At 42.8% G+C, this 22,250-nt stretch overlaps 1 protein-coding gene across 8 annotated transcripts in view; it reads left to right on the top strand.

Moving 5' to 3' along the window:
• Positions 1-22,250, top strand: part of eml1 (EMAP like 1) — a 53,359-nt gene that overhangs the window by 6,443 nt on the left and 24,666 nt on the right. For 2 of the 8 annotated variants that reach the window (XM_051390350.1, XM_051390339.1), the window contains exon 1: positions 7,795-8,451. The exons of 1 other annotated variant lie outside the window; for it this stretch is intronic. In XM_051390350.1, the coding sequence (XP_051246310.1) occupies positions 8,385-8,451 (67 nt within the window). In that variant the 5' untranslated portion in view covers positions 7,795-8,384. Of the gene's footprint in view, positions 1-7,794; positions 8,452-22,250 lie in introns of those variants that run through there. 5 more of the 8 variants (XM_051390361.1, XM_051390372.1, XM_051390389.1 and 2 more) reach the window with 4 other exon arrangements.

Here is a 22,250-nt window from a genome sequence, read left to right as displayed (position 1 = left end):
TAGCATGCTAACACTCCAAACTATGATGTTAGATTTGATAAACAGTATACCTGCTAGTCTAATCATTGTGAGCTTGTTAGCATGGTGAAGTTAGCATTTAGCTGGCCCTATAGCTTCATACAACTGCTAACATTGCTGTAAACTCATAGTCTTATTAAGATTCTTATGGTAATTATGTAATACAGATGACAGGCCATCACAGGCCATGTATCGTGTTTGAATTCATCCATCTGTGTTGTTTGGGAGTCTTTGTATTCTGCATGATGCAGCCCCTTCTGGTTTCAGAGCTGTGAACAAAACATTATCACTCTGTTGGATTCTCCCCCCGCTGAAAGTAGGTCACATTTTCTCCACATAATTCATGATGATAAAAACTTTCAACAGCTCTTCCTCATGGATTCTAGTTGATTTTGCAGGGTTAAATTAAAATATTTGTTTCTCTTTCACACACAAAGCAGAAAGGGGCTTGTCAGTTTTCTCCTAACCAGTGTTAAACTAGACCTTGATAAATGGAAAAATCAGCTCATCACTGACACACAGTATGCAGGCAGGGACCAGAGTTCATGATTCAGTGTCATGAAATGTGTTTTAATTTGGACTCGTTGCCTACTCTGATAAGCATGTATTAGGAATGATAGGTTATTTTCCCCAGCAGGTGGGAAATGATGTATTTTCAACAGCCACTCAGCTGATTTACTCTCCCCTCTCACATTCAATCTATCTCTCCCCGTCTCTATCTCTGCTCTGCTGTCCAGACAGTTATTAGAAAGACTGAACCTGTCAGTCACAGACAGTATTACATCCTCTGCTGGTCTGGCCTATTCTCGACATCTAGGTGCATCAATAGCACAGCTGCTGTTATGAGATGTCACACTGTCATACCTTGAGAATCGATCTTGGTTTTATCGACCAAAGCCTAAGGTAGGATAAGATATGAGAAGATATAAAACATTGATGTTCCTGATGGGGAAAGTTGGACATTTTAGTGTGATGGAAAAAGATTTACTGTAGATTACAAAAAGAAGAAAAAAACAGAGGAAATAGGACAGATTTTAATATGCAATATAACTCATTTAAAATGTAGTGTTTTTGTTGTTCTGTCTGCTGTAGGCTACTAAGCAGAGTGCTAACATGCTGATGTATAGAAGGTATGATGCTGATTATTTTTAGCATCTTTGTTAGCGTGTTAGCATGCCAACATTTCTTAATTAGCACTAAACACAGATACAACTAGGGCTGATGGGAATGTCTTTAGTTTAGCCGGTATTTCAAAAACCAAAATAGTGGACAAATTGCACTTTGCAATACTTACAGTAATTGTTGTGATGTTTTCTTTAAACTACAAATGTTATCCTGCTAAGGGCGGTCTTTGCAGTCTTTCACTGTTACTTGTTACTGTTGAACTCATCAACATAATAAATAATAATAATAATACATTAAATTATTAGAGGCGCCTCTCTGGGCACTCGAGGACACCGTACAACAACAACAAAAAAAAAAACAGCAAGAAATAAGAAACAGATAAGAAAAGACAATGTAGATGGTTAAGTGGGGTAGGCAGTTCTGAATAGGTGAGTTTTTAATCTTGATTTGAAGAGTGTGAGAGAGTCCAGGTTCCTGAGGTCCGGTGGGAGTGAGTTCCAGAGTTGGGGGGCAGAGCGACTGAAAGCCCTGCTCCCCATGGTGACGAGGCGGGCGGGAGGGACAGAGAGGTGGACAGAGGAGGCAGATCTGAGGGAACGGGAAGGGTTGGCGATGTGGAGGAGTTCGGACAGATAAGGAGGGGAAAGGTTGTGGATGGCCTTGAACGTAAACAGGAGGATTTTGAAGTCAATGCGGAGTTTTACCGGGAGCCAGTGGAGTTGCTGTAGAACAGGGGTGATGTGGTGGATGGAGGGGGTTCTGGTGATTATTCGAGCTGCAGAGTTCTGAACCAGTTGAAGTTTATGGAGGTATTTGTGAGGTAGACCGAAGAGAAGGGAGTTGCAGTAGTCGATACGGGAGGTGACAAGGCTGTGTACAAGGATGGCAGTGGAGTGGGGAGAAAGGGAGGGGCGGAGTCGATTAATATTGCGTAGGTGGAAATATGCAGACCGGGTGATGTTATTGATATGGGATTGGAAAGATAATGTGCTGTCGAGGATGACACCCAGACTCTTAACCTGGGGGGAAGGGGAGACAGAGGAGTGGTTGATGGTGAGTGAAAAACTGTTAGCTTTTGAGAGGGTTGATTTAGTGCCAATAAAAAGAAATTCGGTTTTATCACTGTTGAGTTTGAGGAAGTTGGAGGAGAACCAGGATTTGAGCTCGATGAAGCAGTCAGTGAGGGAGGAAGGTGGGAGAGTGGAATTTGGTTTGCTGGAGAGGTAGAGCTGGGTGTCATCCACGTAGCAATGAAAGTGGATGTTATATTTACGGAAGATATTGCCAAGGGGAAGGAGGTAGATGATGAAGAGAAGGGGCCCCAGGACAGAGCCCTGGGGCACGCCAGTGGTGACGGGGGACTGGTGGGAACTGAAGGATTGGAGTTGGATGAACTGAGTGCGGCCTGAGAGGTAGGAATTAAACCAGTCGAGGGCTGTGTGTGAAATACCAATGGAGATTAATCTGTTGAGGAGGATAGTGTGAGAGATGGTGTCGAAGGCCGCACTCAGATCGAGGAGGATGAGAATAGTGAGTAAACCAGAGTCGGCTGCCAGGAGGAGGTCGTTTGTGATTTTGATTAGTGCAGATTCAGTGCTGTGGAGGGGGCGGAAACCAGATTGGAATTGTTCGTACAAGTTGTTATGGGTTAGATGAGAATGAATTTGGGAAGCAACAGTTTTGGAGGATTTTGGAGAGGAAAGGTAGATTGGAGATGGGACGAAGATTATTGTAATTGTTAGGATCAGCACCAGGTTTTTTCAATATTGGAGTGATGGCAGCAGTTTTGAAGAGTGCAGGAACAATTCCAGTGGAGAGTGAGGAATGGATGATGGCAGAGATGAGGGGGAGGAGAGAAGGGAGGCAGGCTTTCACCAGAACTGTGGGGAGGGGATCTAGCTGACAGGTGGAGGGCTTGGACTTTAAGATGAGGTCTGAGATATCTGAGTTAGAGGGGAGCTGAAAGAAAGAAAGTGAGTGAGAAGGGCAGACAGGGTTCTGGAGAGGTGCTGAGGGAGGAGCTTGGGCCTAGGTGCAGGTGGATCTGATGAATTTTCTGATTGAAAAAGGACATCAGGGAGTTACAGAAAGCAGTTGAGTACAGGTGGGGAGGGAGAGAGGCCGGGGGTCTGAGAATATTGTTGAGAAGAGAAAACAGAGACTTGGAATTGCCTTCGTTCGAACAGATTATACCAGAGTAGTAGTTGAGTTTGGTTTGAGAAATACAGTCCTTATAGTGTAAACGTCTTGTGAATGTTATCTCCGGGGAAATAAATGAATAACACTTTATGGCGATGGTGTTCTGCCAACTCTTTCCTGTTGTGTTGGCTCATATTGGGTGACCTTTGCTACCTGCTGCTACGTTCAGCTTTTAGATTTCACACATTCAACTTTCCTTTTTTTACATCATTTGAGTGAGTTTTGTTTGACTTGGGATCCATTTATGAACTCTAATTTTTCAATTTGTTAGTTTTATCATATCTTGACAAGGACATTTAAGATGCCCTTTAAACTCTTTGGTAAATCTGGCAACTTTTCCAGTGTCACTAGCAAACTGTAATATTTAACTAGTTGGAGCAAACCTTCACACAACTGCCTAAAAACAGATTGACTGACTGTAAAAGTACATGCATCTCCAGTCTTTGTTTGAAACTCAGTGTGAATCATTCAGACTCCATGTTGCATTAATTCATGGTGTAAAGCACCAAACAGCCCAATAACCAGGGCAGGCACACAGATGGTGGCTGGATCATAAGTAGGATTGACCTTGTTTCCTCCTCAGCTCTGGATTTGATTGTGTATAATCCTGGCCCACTGACAGACTGACTGATCATCTGTGAATAAAATGAACGTCAGCAGTTTCTTTTCTCTCTTTGGAAGAGAAAGACGAACAACTGGCTCATTTTAATATGACCTTCAAGTGCCTCCTGAGAATTAAAGCTATAAAAACAGAGTCAGCAGGCCAGGTGAGGAGGCCCTGCTAAAGTGCCTTTAAGCAAGACACTGAACCTCTGCCAGATGCATTATGTAAGACAGCTACATGCGCTCTCTTGCCTAAAAACTGTTTATGGTCTCTTTTTGTTTCTGCGTGATCTCAATTTAACCTCTTTCTTTATTTCCCCTTAATTCCCCCATTAGTTACAAAAAGCATTCATCACGCGACTATCAGGTATGTGCTTGTTTCAACATGAAAATACGAGTGTGCTTAGACATACTAAGATGTCCCAAGACGCCATGATTTTATAGCTGTCATCAAATAACCTGTCAAGTAACAGTCAAATAGTAATCATCATTTTATACACATTTACCATAAATTCAGCCTGACATATTGCATATTTTATACACATTTACAGAAGTTTGTAAAAATGGAGCCAGACGTTACAGTAATCCTGCATTATTTCTTTGCCAATTGCGGGCAGCAGAAACAAGTATATAATCACCAGAAAATATGATTGTTGGGTTTTTCGCTATCTTAGAATGAGTCCTTTTTATCTACAGATGCCACGGGTCACCTTCCATGGAGTCACACAGGTTTCTACAGTAGCTCAGAACAGACAAACTAAACACTGGCTTTAGATAGGGCCTTTTGCGTTTTTCGTGAGTTTAGAGGCCACTATATTTCCTCCTACATACAGCACGTTCTCATTCCCAGGTCATCAAATGTTCAGTTGGTTGCAATCTGCAACTTCACCACTAGATGCCACTATCTTACACAGTGGTCCTTTAAAGCAAATAGTAAAAATACATAATTATTTTTGCTTTGTATATGCTATACATATACATACAAAGTAATCCATCTTTAGATTACGGTTGCCCCAGTTTACATAATGAGTGGGGATTGCATGTTGTGGGCTAGGCACAAGCAGTATTTGTCAGTAGAAGTGAGATATTGTCACACACTATCCTGTTTATATTGTGTGTGTGTGTGTGTGTGTGTGTGTGTGTGTGTGTGTGTGTGTGTGTGTGTGTGTGCGTGCGCGCGTGTGTGCAGTGATTCACTGACGGGTGGTGGGAGGTGGGAACAATAGGGAGGTGTGGAGAGAGGAGGGGTGGAGCAGCAGCAGTTCCACCACCTGCCACCCGCTGGGTTGTAGGTGGGGTTTAGGGACCCATGGGGGGGATTTTGGAGGGAATATACCCCAGTTTTAGCTGCCTCTTCTCATGTGAGCATATGCAGAGTACGACTGACGCACACAAAAAGCAGACCTGTCCCTAATCTAGATCCTAAATCTGTCCCAGAACGAGATTTGTAATAATCTAAACCCCCTCAGACAAAACACCAGCCACTTGCAAACCTTCATAACAAAAACACAAAGGATGTTCATTGTTTGTTGTTCGCTTGCCCTAGGTGACGAGCTGCATGAAATTCCTTTCTGTATCTAAATCAAAACACTGGACGTGATGGCCTTTTGGAGGTTAAAACATCTAAAATGTGACTGCATATTATCTAAGTAAATGCAAATACCTCGGTGCATTTTTCCACAGTCTAGTTGTAGATAAGCACATTAACTGCAGTTGCAGACAAAGCTTGAACAAATGGTGTAAAGGTCAACTCTCAATCTTACTTTCTGTGTGTTTTGAAATGTAATATCCTTGTGATTTTACAAAACAACTGCTGCAGTGTGCAAATGCAACACTGGTCTACAAAGAGCACCTTGTTTCCTCTCGCATAATCCCGGCTGCTGCTGAGCTCGGTCGATCTATCGGTGGCTTTTTTTGTTGTTGTGTAATAAGTGAAGCAGAGTGCAGTGTTTTCCTGAGGGAGGAGAGGGGAGAGAATACAAGTGCTGCAGCTCCGAGGTCAACAACATAGAGGCCTTGAACCATAAACTGATCACCCGTTAAAAGGTGCTTCGCTGCATCCCTTTTCATCCTCCTGTTAAAGGTCAACGTGAGCCTGGGCTACCTTTTGAACCAGAAATGATTGTGGATATTATGTGAGATACCTGCACAGGAAGAGCTTCACAGAGACAGATTATATCACACCTGCTGGGCCACTATAAAAACACAGAGAGAAACAAACGTATCCTTTCATGGTCTCTCCCTCTGCTGCCTTCAGAGCATCCTCGTCTTTGTGTAATTTTTGTCGGCTCCGTCTTGTGATCTAGCAAGAAAGGGGGGAATGGTTTCAGACATGAATATAGGCCACGGTCTGTGTCTTCTTTAGCCTTGTTATTTTTCCCTGCAAGCCTGAATTATAAATAATGCAAAGAGCCCCCACTGCACGCATGCACATACAAAAAAACCCCCAGTTAGAATTAAGAAATACCCAGTTTTTTTTTTGGGGTATCCCCCTTTTTTCCCCTCACTGAACTCCCACCCGGCTCACTTTTTAATTTGGTCTTTCTCTCTGCACCCCGCACCCTCCGCCAGCACTCTTTCTTTCTGTTTCTCCTCCATCCCCTCCCCCTCTATCCCATTTATTTCTCTTTCTTTCCTCAATCCCCTAGTCTCCCTTTCATTCTCTCCCCCTCTTGTCCTTGTTTTAAGGATCCCTCGGTCTCTGTGCAGTCTGCGGCGTGGCAGATAAGACAGACAGAGGACAGAATGATAATCGTGTTTAGGCGCAGCAGAGATCCCCTGGCAACGTTTCAGTGTTTGGCTGCAGGAAAGATGTGGCGTCAGTTTGTTATGGTGTGTCCTCGTGTGACTCCATACATTACATACAGTGTGTGTGTGACTTCATGTCTGTGTGTTTATGTGTGGAAGAGCAGTACAGTAGGAACTGCTGTGTACTGACTGAGAGACCCACAGTGCTTCAGTCATTTCCATAGGTTCATTTGTTCATCTCCACCATTTACCTCTTTTTCTCTCCTATCTTACCTTTCTGGTCTCTCTTTCCGCTCCTCTACTCCTTTCTTCTCCTACACAAATTTCTCCTCTCTTTTCCCCTCCTTTTCTAACCTCTTCTTTCCTCTTTTGTCATCTCCTTTCCTCTCACCCTACCTAGTCCCTTTTCCACTCTCTTCTCCTCTCTGCTCTCCTCTTTTTGCTCTCCTCTCCTATACTTTCTTCTCCTCTATTGTCCTACCCTACCTTATCACCTCCTTCTTCAGAACAGAACATCTTGGCCCCTCACCTTTCCTCTCATCTCTTCTCCTCTTTCTGTCCTCATTTCTCCTCACCTCACTTTTCCTCCTCTCTCCTCTTTTCTCCGCTTGTCTGTTCTCATAGCCTAGCATGTCCTCTTATGTCCTCTCCTCCCTTCTTCTATTTTCTTCCCTCCTTTCCTCTCTCCTATTTTCTCTATCCTCCTCTCTCTTCTCCTTCTCCTTCTCTCCTCTTACTTCCTATATTCTCCTACCCTACTTGTACTCTCCTCTTTTCTCCTTCCCTCCCCCCTTTCTTATCCTTTCTCCTCAACTTCTCTCCCTTCTTCTCTTCTCCTTCCACCTCACAACCCCTTTCTCTTCTCTTCTCTGTCTAATATTTTATGCTTCCCTATCTTCTCATTTCCTCTCCTACCCTACATTGTCCTCTCCTCTCAGAGAGGAGGAGCATCTATCCGACAGGCCCAGCCCCCCGTGCGCTCTGACTCGTCCACACTGTGTGACAGGGGAAGGCTGGGCTGTCCCGAGCTTTATCTAAACACATACACACTCGCGCACGCGCGCGCGCGCGCGCGCACACACACACACACACACACACACACACACACACACACACACACAGTGACTGCCTATGCCAGAGCCTGCCTGCGCTCTCAGCTCAAGCCCTCTTAAAGCTGTTTTTCTGCTGGAGATCAGCGAGAGCTAACGACACACAGCTGCCTCTGCTGAAGACAGAAGGACAAGAGGAGAACAGAGGGAGGGGAAAAAAGGAGCAAGAGGGAGGAGAGGACGAGCACAGGGGGAAAACAAAACCACCAGCAGCCTCTTAACTTCTGTCTGTGTGTCTCTCCGGCGGTCCGGTGCAGCCATTCTTCAGCAGGGAGTGTTTTCTGCTGGACTTCAGGACTTTTTGGGGGGTTTTTTAATTTCTGTGAGAGGGGGTGGACAAGAAGAGGGAAAAGAAGAGTTCACATGACATAATCGGAGTGAATGGGTTGCCATGGTGACTCACCCAGGGAGCCTGACCCGTGCAGAGTGAATGGAGGGAGCGCCTTGGACGCCAAGTGAACGATAAACTAACGGAGGGGAGTCACCAGAGAGAGAGAGAGAGAGAGGAGAGGAGAGGAGAGGAGAGTCGAAGGAGTGGTGGATCACAGAGGGGAGCAGAGAGGAGCGGAGCACAGGCTGAGAATGGAGGACGGGTTTTCCAGCTACAGCAGCTTGTATGACACCTCATCACTGCTACAGTTCTGCAACGGTAAAACTAACTAATCCTCCTCCTCACTCCCCCCCCAACATCCCCTCGACCCCCTCTCAGCTGCATGTTGTTTCTCTAGACTTGACATGTCAACCAGCTGACTGGCTAAACTTGACACCGAGTAGAGGTGTGTGTGTGTGTGTGTGTGTGTGTGTGTGTGTGTGTGTGTGTGTCTGAATGTGTGTGTGAATGTGTGTATATGTTGCAGACATGCTATTTTAGCCCCAGCTCCTATAGGGGCTTTGGTGATAAAGCCTTTTTATGTTCTTGTGCACGTCAAAACATTTTTGATTTTGAGCATCTTGGCTTTGGTGAATATTTAAAGGAATGAGAGAAAATCACACTGTAGGATGAAGGGGTAGTTTTTCTGGAATCAAGGCCAGAATAATGTCAACAATGTATGTAAGCCAGCAGCCATCAAGAGTGCTAATAAACAAAGAAGGAGGGAGGATGAAGAGCAGTCCTTTGCTCACAGCAGCTGCCCTGATTGCTCTGGTTCTGCTTGATGTGATGAGGGGTATGTTATGAATATATTTCTCCCCTGTTGGCTGATTGCGTTCAGTTTGCGGAATAAGACAGAACAGAAATGACAGAACAGGACACTATTACTCATGTTGCCTGCTACACTAATGCAATTTATTTGCTGGCAGAGGGAGAAACCATACTTCAGGCTGCTAATGTTATGGGTGGGAAACGGGAGTGACTCAGGGAAGAAGGAGAGCAGCATGACACATCAGTATGACATCAGTTTAGGATTTATTTCCAAGAAGCTGTTGTTTCTTTTTTTAAATAAACACTTATACAGGTTTATACCAAAACTACTAAACTATGCTCAAGAAGGTTTTGCATTGGTGTATAAGTTTATCTCAGTCCAACGTGTCAGAAGGATTATTCTTTCTAATTACGTGTTATTGTGGAACGAGGCTCAATGTGTTGGTACCATCACTGCCGGCATACTGACAAACTACAGATACTGAGCCCCCTGCACAAAGGGGATTATCCCCAACACAATAACCTGTGTCTCTAATAGAAAGTACTACTGTAGCAGAGGGACTTTGAACCAGGCTGTAATGCCGATTTAAGCTTCACCGAACCAGCTAAATGAAGATAAAATTAAGTGTTTCTCATATGAAGAGTGGAACCTTCCACATAAAGAGTCACCTCTCTGACATCTGCATTGTTTTTAATGCACATCTAACATCTCATTGTGTACTAGCAGTTGCAGTGGTTGTGTGGTGGTTAGTGAGCGTAAGCTATCATTGCTGAAGCATGGAGCAACCTATAATTGCCACTGGTGGATAATGAGAAAATCAATAATATTTACTGCGCTGTGTAAGCACTAGCAGGCGGTGGGATGAGGGGATACGGTTGTCTAATAGAGCAAATCGTAGATGTGGAATTACACAGAGGTATCTCCCACTGTGGAAACTGGGTACCTCACTACTTTCATGAATGACTGATGAGGTGAATCCAGTTAAAAGCTTTTATCCCTCATGGATTTCCCTCATTAAATTCATAGCAATCACAAAGGAGGAGATGCAGACAAAGAGAAACAGATGAGTTAGAGAAGCTTATAGTGGAGATAAAGATCATGCAGTGTAGAGAGAGATATATGATTTCCTGCAACTGGACACCCCCCCTTCAAGTCAATAAATGACTGATTAAAGAGAACTTAAGTATAAGTGGTATGCAGTGTAAGGTCACTAGCAATAAGGAAACAGGACTAAGTAACAAAGGTGAGGCTTCAGATTGAATCCAGTTGGTGGTTTTCATGTTAGAAAACAGAGTCAAGGTCCCATAGAAGTGTAGATTTCCAGTAACTGTGGGAAGAGAAGAGAAGTTGGTATTCACCTCTTCTACTCACGTGTTGTGATGTGTGCCAAGGATAACAACTGAGGTGGGTGGGTTGGATTGACCTGAAAAACAGGTGTAGCAGTACAGTTACAGAATAGTTCTACGACTTTCTCTGAGGAAATGACTGACCTTTAAAAATCTCACAAATTACAGTGCCCTGGCAGTTACAGTATTTCAGTACTGCAGTATGTGCGTGTCGCCCTCGAGGCGCAGTGGTTTGGTGACAGGTGGGACAAGTTTAGTGTCGGAGCAAGTCAAGCGTTGAGCAACTTCTCCTTCACATTTAGACTTCTTTACCCAAAGTTTTGGAGAATCCAAACTACACTTTGTCCCGTCAGTCTACATTCAGACTCTCTATGTCTCTTTTTTGTACGATTCTCGCCTTGTACTTCTTGCTATGTCATGACCAGTAACCAGAGGGAGACCCTGTGAGTTGTCTGAGACTGCGAGGTTGTATGTAATCCTTCACAATGCCATGTTTCCTCTTTGAGAGAAAGACTATGAAATAAGACATGCTGCTCAGGGGCTGTTGCCAGGGATTTTCCGATCTCCAAACCCCCGAGTTCTCTCTCTCTTTCCTTCACACGCACACACACACACACACACACACACACTCACACACACACAAACCTAAAGCACACTTAACTGCAACGGCAAGAGAGCAGCGGCTTGTTCGTTGTTCCAACAGAGTGCTTAATTGGGTGAGCCTTAGTTAAGATGTGAGTGTGTGTAAATATATACGAGCTACATATCGGCTGTAGCTGTAGTGTGTGTGTACTTGTGTGTAGGGCCTGTAGGCCAAAGTGACATCATACTTCTCTGCCGTCCAGCTGAACCCAGATCCAAAGCAAAAAGTCAATGATGTCATTCATTCGCCTCTTTCTCTCCCTCTCTCTCTCTCTCTCTCTCTCTCTCTCTCTCTCTCTCGGCCCGTGTGTTGTGGAGCATCCAACCAGACTAATGTTCAGAGACTAGGTCAGCTAAACTGCAGAAACACGCGCAGGCTCCATGCTTTGTCCTCAGGAGGTCGAAGCTAGCTCAGGCTAACTGAAAATTAGCCCCATTACACACTTGGACACTGGCTGATTTCAGCTGATGAAGGAAATGAATCCTTTAGAAGCTTTTCGTCTGTGTTAAAGCCATTATATCACATTTGAGATCTGTTTCTGAAGAAGAGGACAGTTTTTATTGAGTTAGTCTGTGTTGTGCGCCTGGTAATAAGATTGCTGTTGTTTTTATATAATTTGTTCTTATATCAGACTGATTCTTGTTCATTTTAATGGAAAGAAAGAGTCCTCACACATTTAAAGGACCATTCTACATGTTTTCCCATCTGTGCCTGCAAACAATTATCCAACGCCTACCATAACTTTTGAGTTTGAATTCTTATTTTGTTTTTTTATTTTCTCTACAGTTTGAAAATAAACTTAAATGATTTTTTCCTTATTAATATTGCAGTTTATATCACCAATTCCCAGAGCCCAGATGTTGCAGTGTCAGTCCACTACTTTGTTCCAGACTGCAGTGACTACTAAACTATTACTAGTAAAATAGAGAATTTAATAGTGCATTGAAAGATTAGTTTGCTTTCACCACCAACAAAGCTGCTTGCTTTCCAGTATGTTTATCTGCAGCCAGAAATTACTACAGCATTATAAAGCTCAAATATGTTTTGCAGCTCTGGCAGAAAATGGCTCTTTTTATAGAAAAGATCACTGACCCCTGGTCTCGTCGTTTCAGCTCTGTTCTGCACAAGCTGATTTTCATACCACACAGAAAAGAACTGGCAGCATGGAAGGTAGAAACTCTAAAAGCTTTTGATGCTTTGGACTATGATTGGTATTATGTTTAGTATGTGAAATGTGTAGCTAAAATATGCATAATCATGAGAGCAAAAACATGACTTAATGCGATTCCTTGTTCATTATCTCCCGATGTACCACAAGCTCCTGATGTGTTAATAAGTAAATCTGTTAATAAGTAAATCCGGCTCACTTACAACACTGTTATACTGATCATCACACACTCATGTTCATCTCAACGCACCCAGCCTCTCCATCCTCACAAATCCATTTGCCTGCTTTCATTAGTGAGAATTAGTCTTTTACCTTTTGAACTAATGATGTCTGCTCAGATCTGGATCAAACATCCCTTTATGTCTGTGCTCTACACTCACGCTGTACACCCACAGGCACCCTGGCACAGCCCTCACCTCACCAACAGTGTACCATGATGGCACCAGAACATGCCAGCAAGACAACTGATGGTAAAGAAGGGATACAGAAAAATTAGGAGCAAAAAAAGGAGTGCAGATGGGCAGACATCCTGGGCGTAGAGGGGAAATTAAAAAGACAGTCTTGTTTGATGTTTGTTGGGGGTATTTTGATACACAGTTGAGGTGACACGACTCCATCCAGTCTCCTCCTCTTCTTGGCTGTGCATCTATGGGTATCTTCTTCCAAACCCTGATTGATGATGGCACGTGTAGAGGGATTAGGATTAAAGCCCTGCTCACGTTACCAAGCACAGTAGCCAAGGAAGGATGCCAAGGAGGAGGAGATGGATGTCTATGTGTTTGCATGTGTGTGTGGAACTAAGTTCAATTTAGAGGCTACAGCAAAAGTTCACTTCAAAAAGTATTGATAGAGTCTTTATGTTATTTGGTTTATTATAAATTGTGAACCTGGTTAAGGTATAAAACTGCTTCTTAAAGTGAGAAATCAAAGTAGTTTGTGTTAGACTTCCTGTTGAGGTTCAGTTCACTTGCACTGCTGCTCACCTTGAAGATATACAGTTTATTTACCAAGAAAGATATATTCCTCTTCCTCATGTTAACCTCTATTCCGGCTCTTTTACATTATCCATCAATGCCTAGTAAAACCCGCTGGCAAACTACCCTCACTCTGTGATTCCCTCCATCCACGTAAAACTGTACAAAAATGTCAATAAGGAAACAGTGAGAGAGGAGAGTATAAGAAAATGATGTGTCTCTCTGCCATTACTCATCTGTAACTGTAACATATACCGGAGCAGCAGTTTAATAAATATCGACCTGAATGGGATAACTCATCCACTGCTGCTGATTCATTTAAAGGTTGACATTGATTTCCTATTGCTGTGTCAGAGAGAGCATACACCACTGTCCATCTCTTTTTTATCTAGCTCCAGTCTCCCTCAACGTCGTTGGATTTCTTCCATTTTTAAGTCTTTCTGTCCTTCACCTTGCTTTGCTTTCCCCCTTCCTCAAGCTCTCTCCGTTTTCCCTTCACTCCTCATCCCTACGTCAGACTCTCTTACGCTCTTTGTTTGATCTTGTGCGAGAGCCCCAAGTGGAGCTCAAAGTGCTTTTCTGGTTGTTTTTTCTCTCTTTTTTTATCTCCAGACAGTCAGATATTGAGCGGGGCGGTTTAGGCTTCTGTGGTCACGAGTCTCGCTGCCCCCCTCCTACTCCTTATCTCCCTCACTTTTTTTCTCATGATAAGGGCTCACTTTGCACTTTCTCTTTCATGCTGCAGAATAGAGAGCCATTAGCTGCTAACAGTTACACAGACTGACAGTGTGTGCTCATTAAACGTGTACATGTTAACAGCTATATTGAGTTTGTGCAGCAGGCTACAGCAGCAGATACCCTGCGACTCCGGCTTGTGTTGTCTAAAACAGCAGATTGTGCTGCAAGTGAGTCAAGCTGTGTGTGTGTGTGTGTGTGTGTGTGTGTGTGTGTGTGTGTGTGTGTGGAGAGAGAGAGAGAGAGAGAGAGCAGATCTGTGGCTACCCTTGCCAGTTGAGAAATGATGCCACTTATGTAACGAAAGCAGTCCGGTGTCCACACAGTGCCAGCCCTCCGCCCTGCTCTCTTCATGAATCTTCTGCCTTAAATACTTGTAAGTAGGGCGCTTCTGTACAGATGCATACTGTATTTATATATACTTCTGCATAGAAGAGGAAGATTAGGCCACAAGCCAGGAGCCAGGATGAATGATAGCAGATGGGCATTTTAGCATACAGCACCAGTAATGGAGTGTATTGCTGACATATGTGGAGTATCTACATCCATGCAGAACAATGTAATTTCTAAGGTTAATAAGGTTAATTCTGCCCCACAAATCTAAAGGGCAGTGAAACCCAGACCAGACCAAGACTGAGTGAAAGTGAAAAGTGTCCGAGTAGTATTTTTATCCTCATAATCTGCTTCCAGATCAAAAATGTCTTGATAATTAGGGATTTAACGATACACTCAACTCATGGTTTGATACAATTCATAATACTGGTTACAGTACAATACCATTTTTATTTAACAAAATGAGACTGAAGACAAATAATGGCAGAAAAATGGCTTTATTTGTTAGACAGAAATCTACAAAATATATTTTCGTTATCAAATTATAGAATAGATTTGATAGAGTATAAACTGTGCAGAACAATGCATATTTCCTTTTCTCTGTCAAAGTGAAACTCAGCTGTAACCAGTTGCAAATCCGTTTTCTGCTGATCGACTATACGGTTGATCAAGTGTCATCCTTTCAGCTCTATCATGTTTAGTATAAGCTATGGGTGTAATTTTATCATAAATTAAATACATATTTTGTCAAAAACAAAATTTGCTGTTTTCCCTTTTTAGTGCTGAATGTTATTAACCGTTGTGGTCGGGCAGGGAGAAATTATGAATTTTGTAACATATCAAATATGTTTATCAATATTCTGGCAGCAGCATCGCAATACTTTCTGTTGACTTATTGAAGCAGAGGCACTTTTTCTGCAGACTCAGAAGTATTTTTCTTCTTCGGATTGCATAAATTTTGTTGCGTATGTGATGGTGACCTTGCGATCCATTGCATTTCATTCAGAAACAAGGTCAGAGTCAGTGTGCTCATGGAAAACAGCCTCTTGGTGAGCCAGCGGGCAGGAGATACCATTTGTTGTCTGAACTGAGTATTTCCCCTCTTCTCTCTCTCTCTCTCTCTCCCTCTCTCTCTCTCCCTCTCCCTCTCTTGTCTTTTCCTCCACTGACACACATTCATGCAGCTTCATCCCATGACCCACTAAAACAATCAGGCATGTAAAGCAGGAGTGTGTGAGTTCCTGTGCTAAATATATATACCGACTCTGCTTCTCTGTGTGTAACTAATGCTTCTGGCAGTCGAAACATCAAAGGGAGAAGCATGCTGGCTATGTGTAGGTGTATTTGTATTTGTGTGTTTGCGTGTGTCCATCTTCAAGTTCACTGTGTGTGTGTGTGTGTGTGTGTGTGTGTGTGTGTGTGTGTGTGTGTGTGTGTGTGTGTGTGTGTGTGTGTCACAAGGTCAGGAGAGGAGACATGCAGGCTACATGAGTCCTTGAGCAGGATGTCAGGGACGGGTAAAAATACCATGAAAGAGCCAGAAACAGAATCGTGTAGGATGCTTCCACTCTGCATGGTAACACTAAATGTGCTCAACAGAGCAATGATTTCTACCTGTGGGGGAGGGCGACTAGTAATAAATCACACAAGTCAGCAGAATCCCAAGGAGATGCCATTATTTTTAGTCTCTGTTTGATCCCCCAAGTATTGCCAAAGCTATTCTGTCCAATCAGAGAGAGAGAAGAAGGGAAACAAGGATTAAATCATGAATTTTCACATTTGAAGAAGCTGTAAAGTGCAGCCAGGTATTCAAATGTGTTTCAAATTAGTATGCAAATGATTTCCAGCACAGATCATCAGTGTGTGTCTGTGTGAACGCAGGTAAGTGTGTCTGCATTCATGTGTGCACATGTATATCTGTGCATATGAATGTCTGTGCATAAATCTCCCTTTTAATCCCACAGTATGTCACCAAACCGTTTAAGATTAATTAAAGATCAATTCAATTACTGTAACAAGGTGAGTGTTGGCTCGATTATATTTATGGTAATTGTCTCCAGAAGCGTATTGTCTCCAGTGGGCCTAAAGCCACGGACCATTGATTTGGTCGCTCTCCATCTCTAAATCTTGGGCAAGATTTCATCTGGCCAGTTGTGATCTGAACAGATATAATTAACCTCTTGGTGCCCGTGGTGCAGCTCCCAGAGGCTGCTCAGCACCCTAATTGGTCTCTTACCCCTGCTGTTAATGGAAGAACCAAGGGGGAAGCCCAGGCTCAGCATGTGTGTGTGTGTGTGTGTGTGTGTGTGTGTGTGTGTGTGTGTGTGTGTGTGTGTGGACCATTGCATGTGTCCAGCCTGTCTATAACAGATGGAGAGGGGAAAGAGGAGAATCCCATTAGAAATTCCATTAAAAATAGATTCATCAAGAACACAGGTGCGGAAATGAGAGGACGGAGGATGGACATGATTATTTGATTTGCTTTCCCCTCTATTGTTGTCAGTTTGTCAGTTTCAATGAGGGTTAAAGGAGAGTCCATACTTGAGCATAGTTAATGAACATAGTTGCAATGTACCGTCTTTTGACTATTGTTTTTTTTTGTTGCTTCAAATGAAATAATATGCGTTAACATCATAGTGCAGCTACAATTCATTATGATTCCAGAAATCGTGAACATCAGTGGAAAATGTCACATTTTGTTCTCAGATTTAAAGAGTAGTGAAAGTCAGAAATACAGAACTAGAAAAAAACTTACCACTTGCAAGGACTACTTCTTTTTCTCAGATTTATTTAGAAAACTTCAGTTTTTCATGCACAATACTTGCAAAAACACTTGAAACTGAAATTTGAATGTTTGTCAGTTGGAAGCTTTTAAGTTCATGACAGAGTAAAGCTGAATACTTCCCACCTGTCCTAAGCCACTGTCCACTGTGACCACAGAGAGCAAAGAAAATGTAATGAGGTGGTGGCCTTGTGAGGTTTATCGCTCACAAATATAGCTGGATGTGACCGGCTCAGGTGTGTTTTCTGGGCGATGTCAACAGACTGCATGTAGAAGCATACGTGTGTGTTTGAGTGAAAAGCCACAACACAGAATAGTAAATCATCACAAAATAAGTCCTGAGCGCATTGAACATATAGCAGTGTGAGTGTATTGGAGGCTATAATTCAGGAATAGAAACACTAGTCTAGTTGTGTAATGATCTTGTCTGCTGCCAGCAGTGCCACTGCTTGTCCTCTCCCCTCCAGATGGTAGATATAGGACTGGCTGATGTTCAGGATGGTGACAGTCTCTGGCACACAGTCTGTGTATGTGTGTGAGACGATTCTCGCATGGAAATCTGGTTTCCCATAACAACACTGTTACTGGATAGAACAACACACACAAACACACACACATATTGGATAGAACAAGTGTCCCGCCTCCTGTTCCTTCCTGGTTGTTTGTTACTGAGGGACAAAGCCCTGTTTTATGTGGAGAAAGGTTGAGACTGAGAAAGAGGCTTGTGTCAGAGCCTGGAGCCGCTGCCAAGCATGACTTAGTGCTTCTGTGGTTTGGTTCTTCTCTAAAAGTCACAGCAAAAAGAAGGGTGTCTTTCTTCAGCCACTTTATATGACAGAGATGTCATATAAAATCCAAATCACCGGCGTTTTGATGAATGTTGCTGCTGTAACAACTGCCGCCCTGTTTGTAACGTGTCAGCAAAGAGCTCCACCGTCTCTCAGGGACTGGGGCTGTCTGTTTATAGTATTTAGGGCTGCCCCCCACATTAGAGTTTCCTAGTCGTTAAATAGTGGTAGTCGTTAGATAAAGCCAATAGTGGACTATTCGTAGTAGTTTGGATCCAAACTATCTTGGTAAAACGGCAAAGTCACACAATAACACAAACAAATAGGTCCCAGGGTTTAAAAATACTGGAATTACTCTTTAACCCCTCTCTGCCGCTCTGCACCTGTCTATAAAATGAGGAATAAAACATATCTAAAGGTCATTAAAGGTTTTGACCTTTTCTGCATGCAGACAGAGAGATTAAACCACAAACTGCGAAGCTGTTCCGGCATCATTTTCTGCGAATCCCTCATGCATGTGAAGGTAATTTGAATCTATAATGTGAATGGCGGACTCCACCGCTAACAATCGAAAATGCTATATAGACATATAATTACAGGCAAGTATGGTATGGTAATTGCTGAAAATATGCCAACCATAGACAGTATCAACAACATAGTTTTATTTAATGAGAATCGTAAGGATTCAAACGAATGTTAAATGTTATATCCCTTTTACCACAAACCTATCTTGCACTCGCTATTGTTTAAAAATCCAGCATCATTTTTATGCCTGCACATTGCACACCACTAAAAAGATGCTTTCTGATTTCAGCTACAGTTTTGGCATATTGATGCTGGAATTATCCCACACTCTGAAGTCTGCGTGTCCTTCTAAACAATCTACCACTAAAGCTAATCTGTGGAGTGAGCAACATAGACCAGAGCAAGAGGCACAGAGGATAAATATTAGAGAAAAACTGCCAAGCTCTGTTAAAGTGTAATCCTCCAGCCTCTCTCTTTCCTCCCACAGTCAATTCATTTCTAGCCTTGTTTCAAAAATCTATTCCACCACAGTTTCATGAGAGAGCAGGAGACAGACAAATAGAGAGAGAGGTGAAAGAGGTTAGAGACGTAGAGAGAGAGAATACAAATCCAGCCTGCTGCTAAGCTCAAACCCCCTGAGTATAAGGATCACTAGCATTGAGCAAGATCTGCACCATATATCCAGCATAATCCCTCCGCCACACCGTGAACACTTCCTCTTTGACAGAGAAGAGTGAGTGTGGGAGTGTGTGTGTGTGTGTTTTGTCAAGGCAGGGTGTTGGGATACTCGTGTATATATACTGTATGTGAGTTGAGAAGGAGTTATTCTGCCTCAATGGGCCATGTCTTTCTACTTTCTTTTCCTTTCCCCCTCTCTTTCTCTCTCTCTTTTGGCTTTCAGATTCCTCACACTGGGCTTTAGGGACTGTACCAAAATTACTGTGGTGGGAAGAAATGTTGAACCTTATATTTCAGTTTTTAAAGCCACAGCTTCATTATTATTTTATTTAGACGGCAAGTACTACATCACACTTCCTCTAATATCTAAAAATATAGTCCTGGGTTGCTAAAAAACTAAAAAGAACAGTTGCACAAATCAGAATTAAAATTAATGGTTAATTGATATTGATTAATATAATAATTAGAATTTGAATTATAACATTTATATGACACCGTACCCAAAAATATTCTCCGTACATAGCAAACCTTTGAGGCCTACTGTGCTCAATAAAACAAATAATTTCTTTTTTAATTAATCCAGCAAGAAAGGGATTGTTGAAATATAATTTAGGGGTGTTAAAAAAACTAAAAATATCTTTTTCTGCTCTCCCAAAAAAGTTAAACATACCCTCCCCTCACCAAAAAAACAAAAAACACATAATCCTCCCCTTCCTGCCCTCCCCTCCCCCCTAATAAATTGCGTACAGTCCCTTAGGACTCTACAGAAATGCTGATGGTGTTTGTTAAATCCTCAGATCGTGCATTCAGCCACACCAGGTTTGTTATGTGATTTTACACACTGGATTGGTTCCTGCATCTCTGCTCTTGTATGTTTTGATGAGGGTGAGAGCGGCAAGGTGGGGGAGCTCTATCAACCCGTTTGACCTGAGTTTGACCCCAGGAAGGATGTAGCTGATGGGAGGAAGGAATTGGTTTAACATGAAGGACAGTGGGATCTCTCGTGGGGGTTGTATGGCCTTTCTTAATGCTCCTCTTTGACCCAGAGACACACTCTTTATGACCTATACACACACACACACACACACACACACATTCAGGGCTCCATTTTTCTCTCTTTTATCCCCGTCAGTGTTTTTGTGATTGTTTCTCTCCTTGCACTGTCTGTCTTCTCCTCTTTAATCTCCACTGAGGTTGTGTGTGAGGGCTTCCCCTTCTCTGATCCACCTCTGTCTATTTATAGTCCCCTAAGCCCCGGTGCAGCAGGAGCCATCAAGGGCAGCTTGTAAACTAAGCGTCTGTCTCCCTAATCTGGCCAGTTTATTAGCTAATACACCTCTGTCAGGTCATCCGCTGCTCGCTGCAGGTGACACATGGGATTGATGACATTTTAAGTGACTTTTTCTTTCCCCTCCATTGCTCTTTGCTCTTTTTCTCCAATCTCCAACTCAACTGGTTTTGCAATTTTTCATCCTGCTGACATGTGACTGATGGCTGATTTCTGTCATGCCTGGGGCAGACAGCAATTTTCTAAATGCTGCAATTTTGAGCATGACATTTTTCATGTCTTGTATGTTAAAATTCACCATCACACATTCATATTATTTTTTACTCTTTAGCCATGCTAGCAGTGTGGCTCTATGGATGACAGTGTCAGTCGGTTGATCCCGTCCAGATTGAAATACATTAATGGCTTTGAGAGGGTGAATCCTAATGGCTTTGGTGAGTCTCTGACTTTTTGTCTAACTTTGAGTAAAATGTTTTTACAACTATTTGAGGGATTGCCATGAAATATGAGTCATTGTCCTCAGGGGATGAATTGTAATCATCTTGCTTTTCCTCTTGTGTCTTCATCACGCCAAAATTTGAATTTGTAAATACGCTGCCAAGCAGATTTTCGTCATCCTCAGCTGTACTTTGTTAGGGATAATTAGCAGATGTTTGCATGCTAATACACTAACCTAAGATGGTGAAACATGGTAAACAATATATGCATGAAAAACATCAGCATGCTAGCATTGCCATTGTGAGTATATTAGCATACTAGCATTTATCTCAAAGCATTGCTATATAGCCTCATAAAGCTACCAGCAAACCTTGTTTTATTATCAATATTACTCACTGTCACACACATTCAACTCTATCTCCATCTCCCCCCTCTGCCTTTCTCCCTATCTGTCTCTAAATCACTACCTCCTTTACTTCTTGGCATCAAATTAAATCCTGCATGCCACTTGATTATGATTAGGTCCGGACTTCCATTAGTGAAGTTAGGTTGTTTAATAAGTGTGACTCATTGGTCTTGGGAGAAATGGCTTTCCTGGAGGCACAATCTGCAGCAGCAGAACTGGAACTACGGCAGCGCACCACCTGGCCATGTGCATTCATGTTATGAAATTAAAACCAGTTGGCAAAGCCCTGCATCCACCAAGTAGATAGTTGTGCCAGCAGTGAGGTATCAGCGGTAGCTTTCTGTCTCTGAAAAACAGGAATTGTTGTCATAATGTTGTGACAGGCTGTTTCCTGTAGCCTCTTGTTTCTTTGATCTGTTGGTTTTCTGCAAACACTGGTGGTGGTTTTTCAGAACCCCCCCATTGTGGCTCAGCTTAACCTGGCCACTGAACTTTCCATCATGTCAATTTAGTTTTATTGTTTAGCTTCTCTGCACCGCTGAGTGAAAAGAAAATAGACATCAATCACTCTGGTTGTCAGTGTGCAGGAGTGCTCCAACACATGGTTAGACAGCTGGTTTCATGACATTACCTAAGAGGGAATTTCCTTAACGTTATCTTCTTTTATTCCTTGAGTGTGTGTTTATATTGTATATGAAAGTGCAAGTCTATAAAGAAGAAAGCCAGACAGCTCAGATCATCACAGGGCTGCTGCAGAAAATATTTTATACATTAGGTCACCGAGCATTGCGCAAAATGTGCTCTCTCAGAATGATTTAACCGGGACTATTTTAGTCTTTTTTACTCCTTTAGTGTATTGATCTTCATGGTTGATGAGAGTGCAGGGGGGGACGACAGGTCAGAGCATGTGCACACACTCCAGTGCTCATTATTGATGGTAGTGAGGTCATTAAATGACTCAGGAATAAGGTGAAGATGAAAGTAGGGACGGGTGTGGTTATTTTAGTGCAAGAAAAATGAACTGAAGAGACAGCCTGCTTTCTATGTGCCCTTCATTGAGTCCCTGTGGCTGAAGTGATGGACAAGCACTTAAGCAGGCAGGTGGTCCTGCCAGAATGGCATCGCCTCGCAGAGGAAGGTAATAGGGAGCAGCATGTCACAATGCATTAGGGGTGAGAAGATAGATAGGACCAGAGATCCGT

The sequence above is a fragment of the Dicentrarchus labrax genome, unplaced genomic scaffold, assembly GCF_905237075.1.
Source record: "Dicentrarchus labrax unplaced genomic scaffold, dlabrax2021, whole genome shotgun sequence".
Classification (NCBI taxonomy): Eukaryota; Metazoa; Chordata; class Actinopteri; family Moronidae; genus Dicentrarchus; species Dicentrarchus labrax.
Note: the sequence above shows the minus strand (reverse complement) of the source record. Positions and strands in the feature narration are given on the sequence as shown.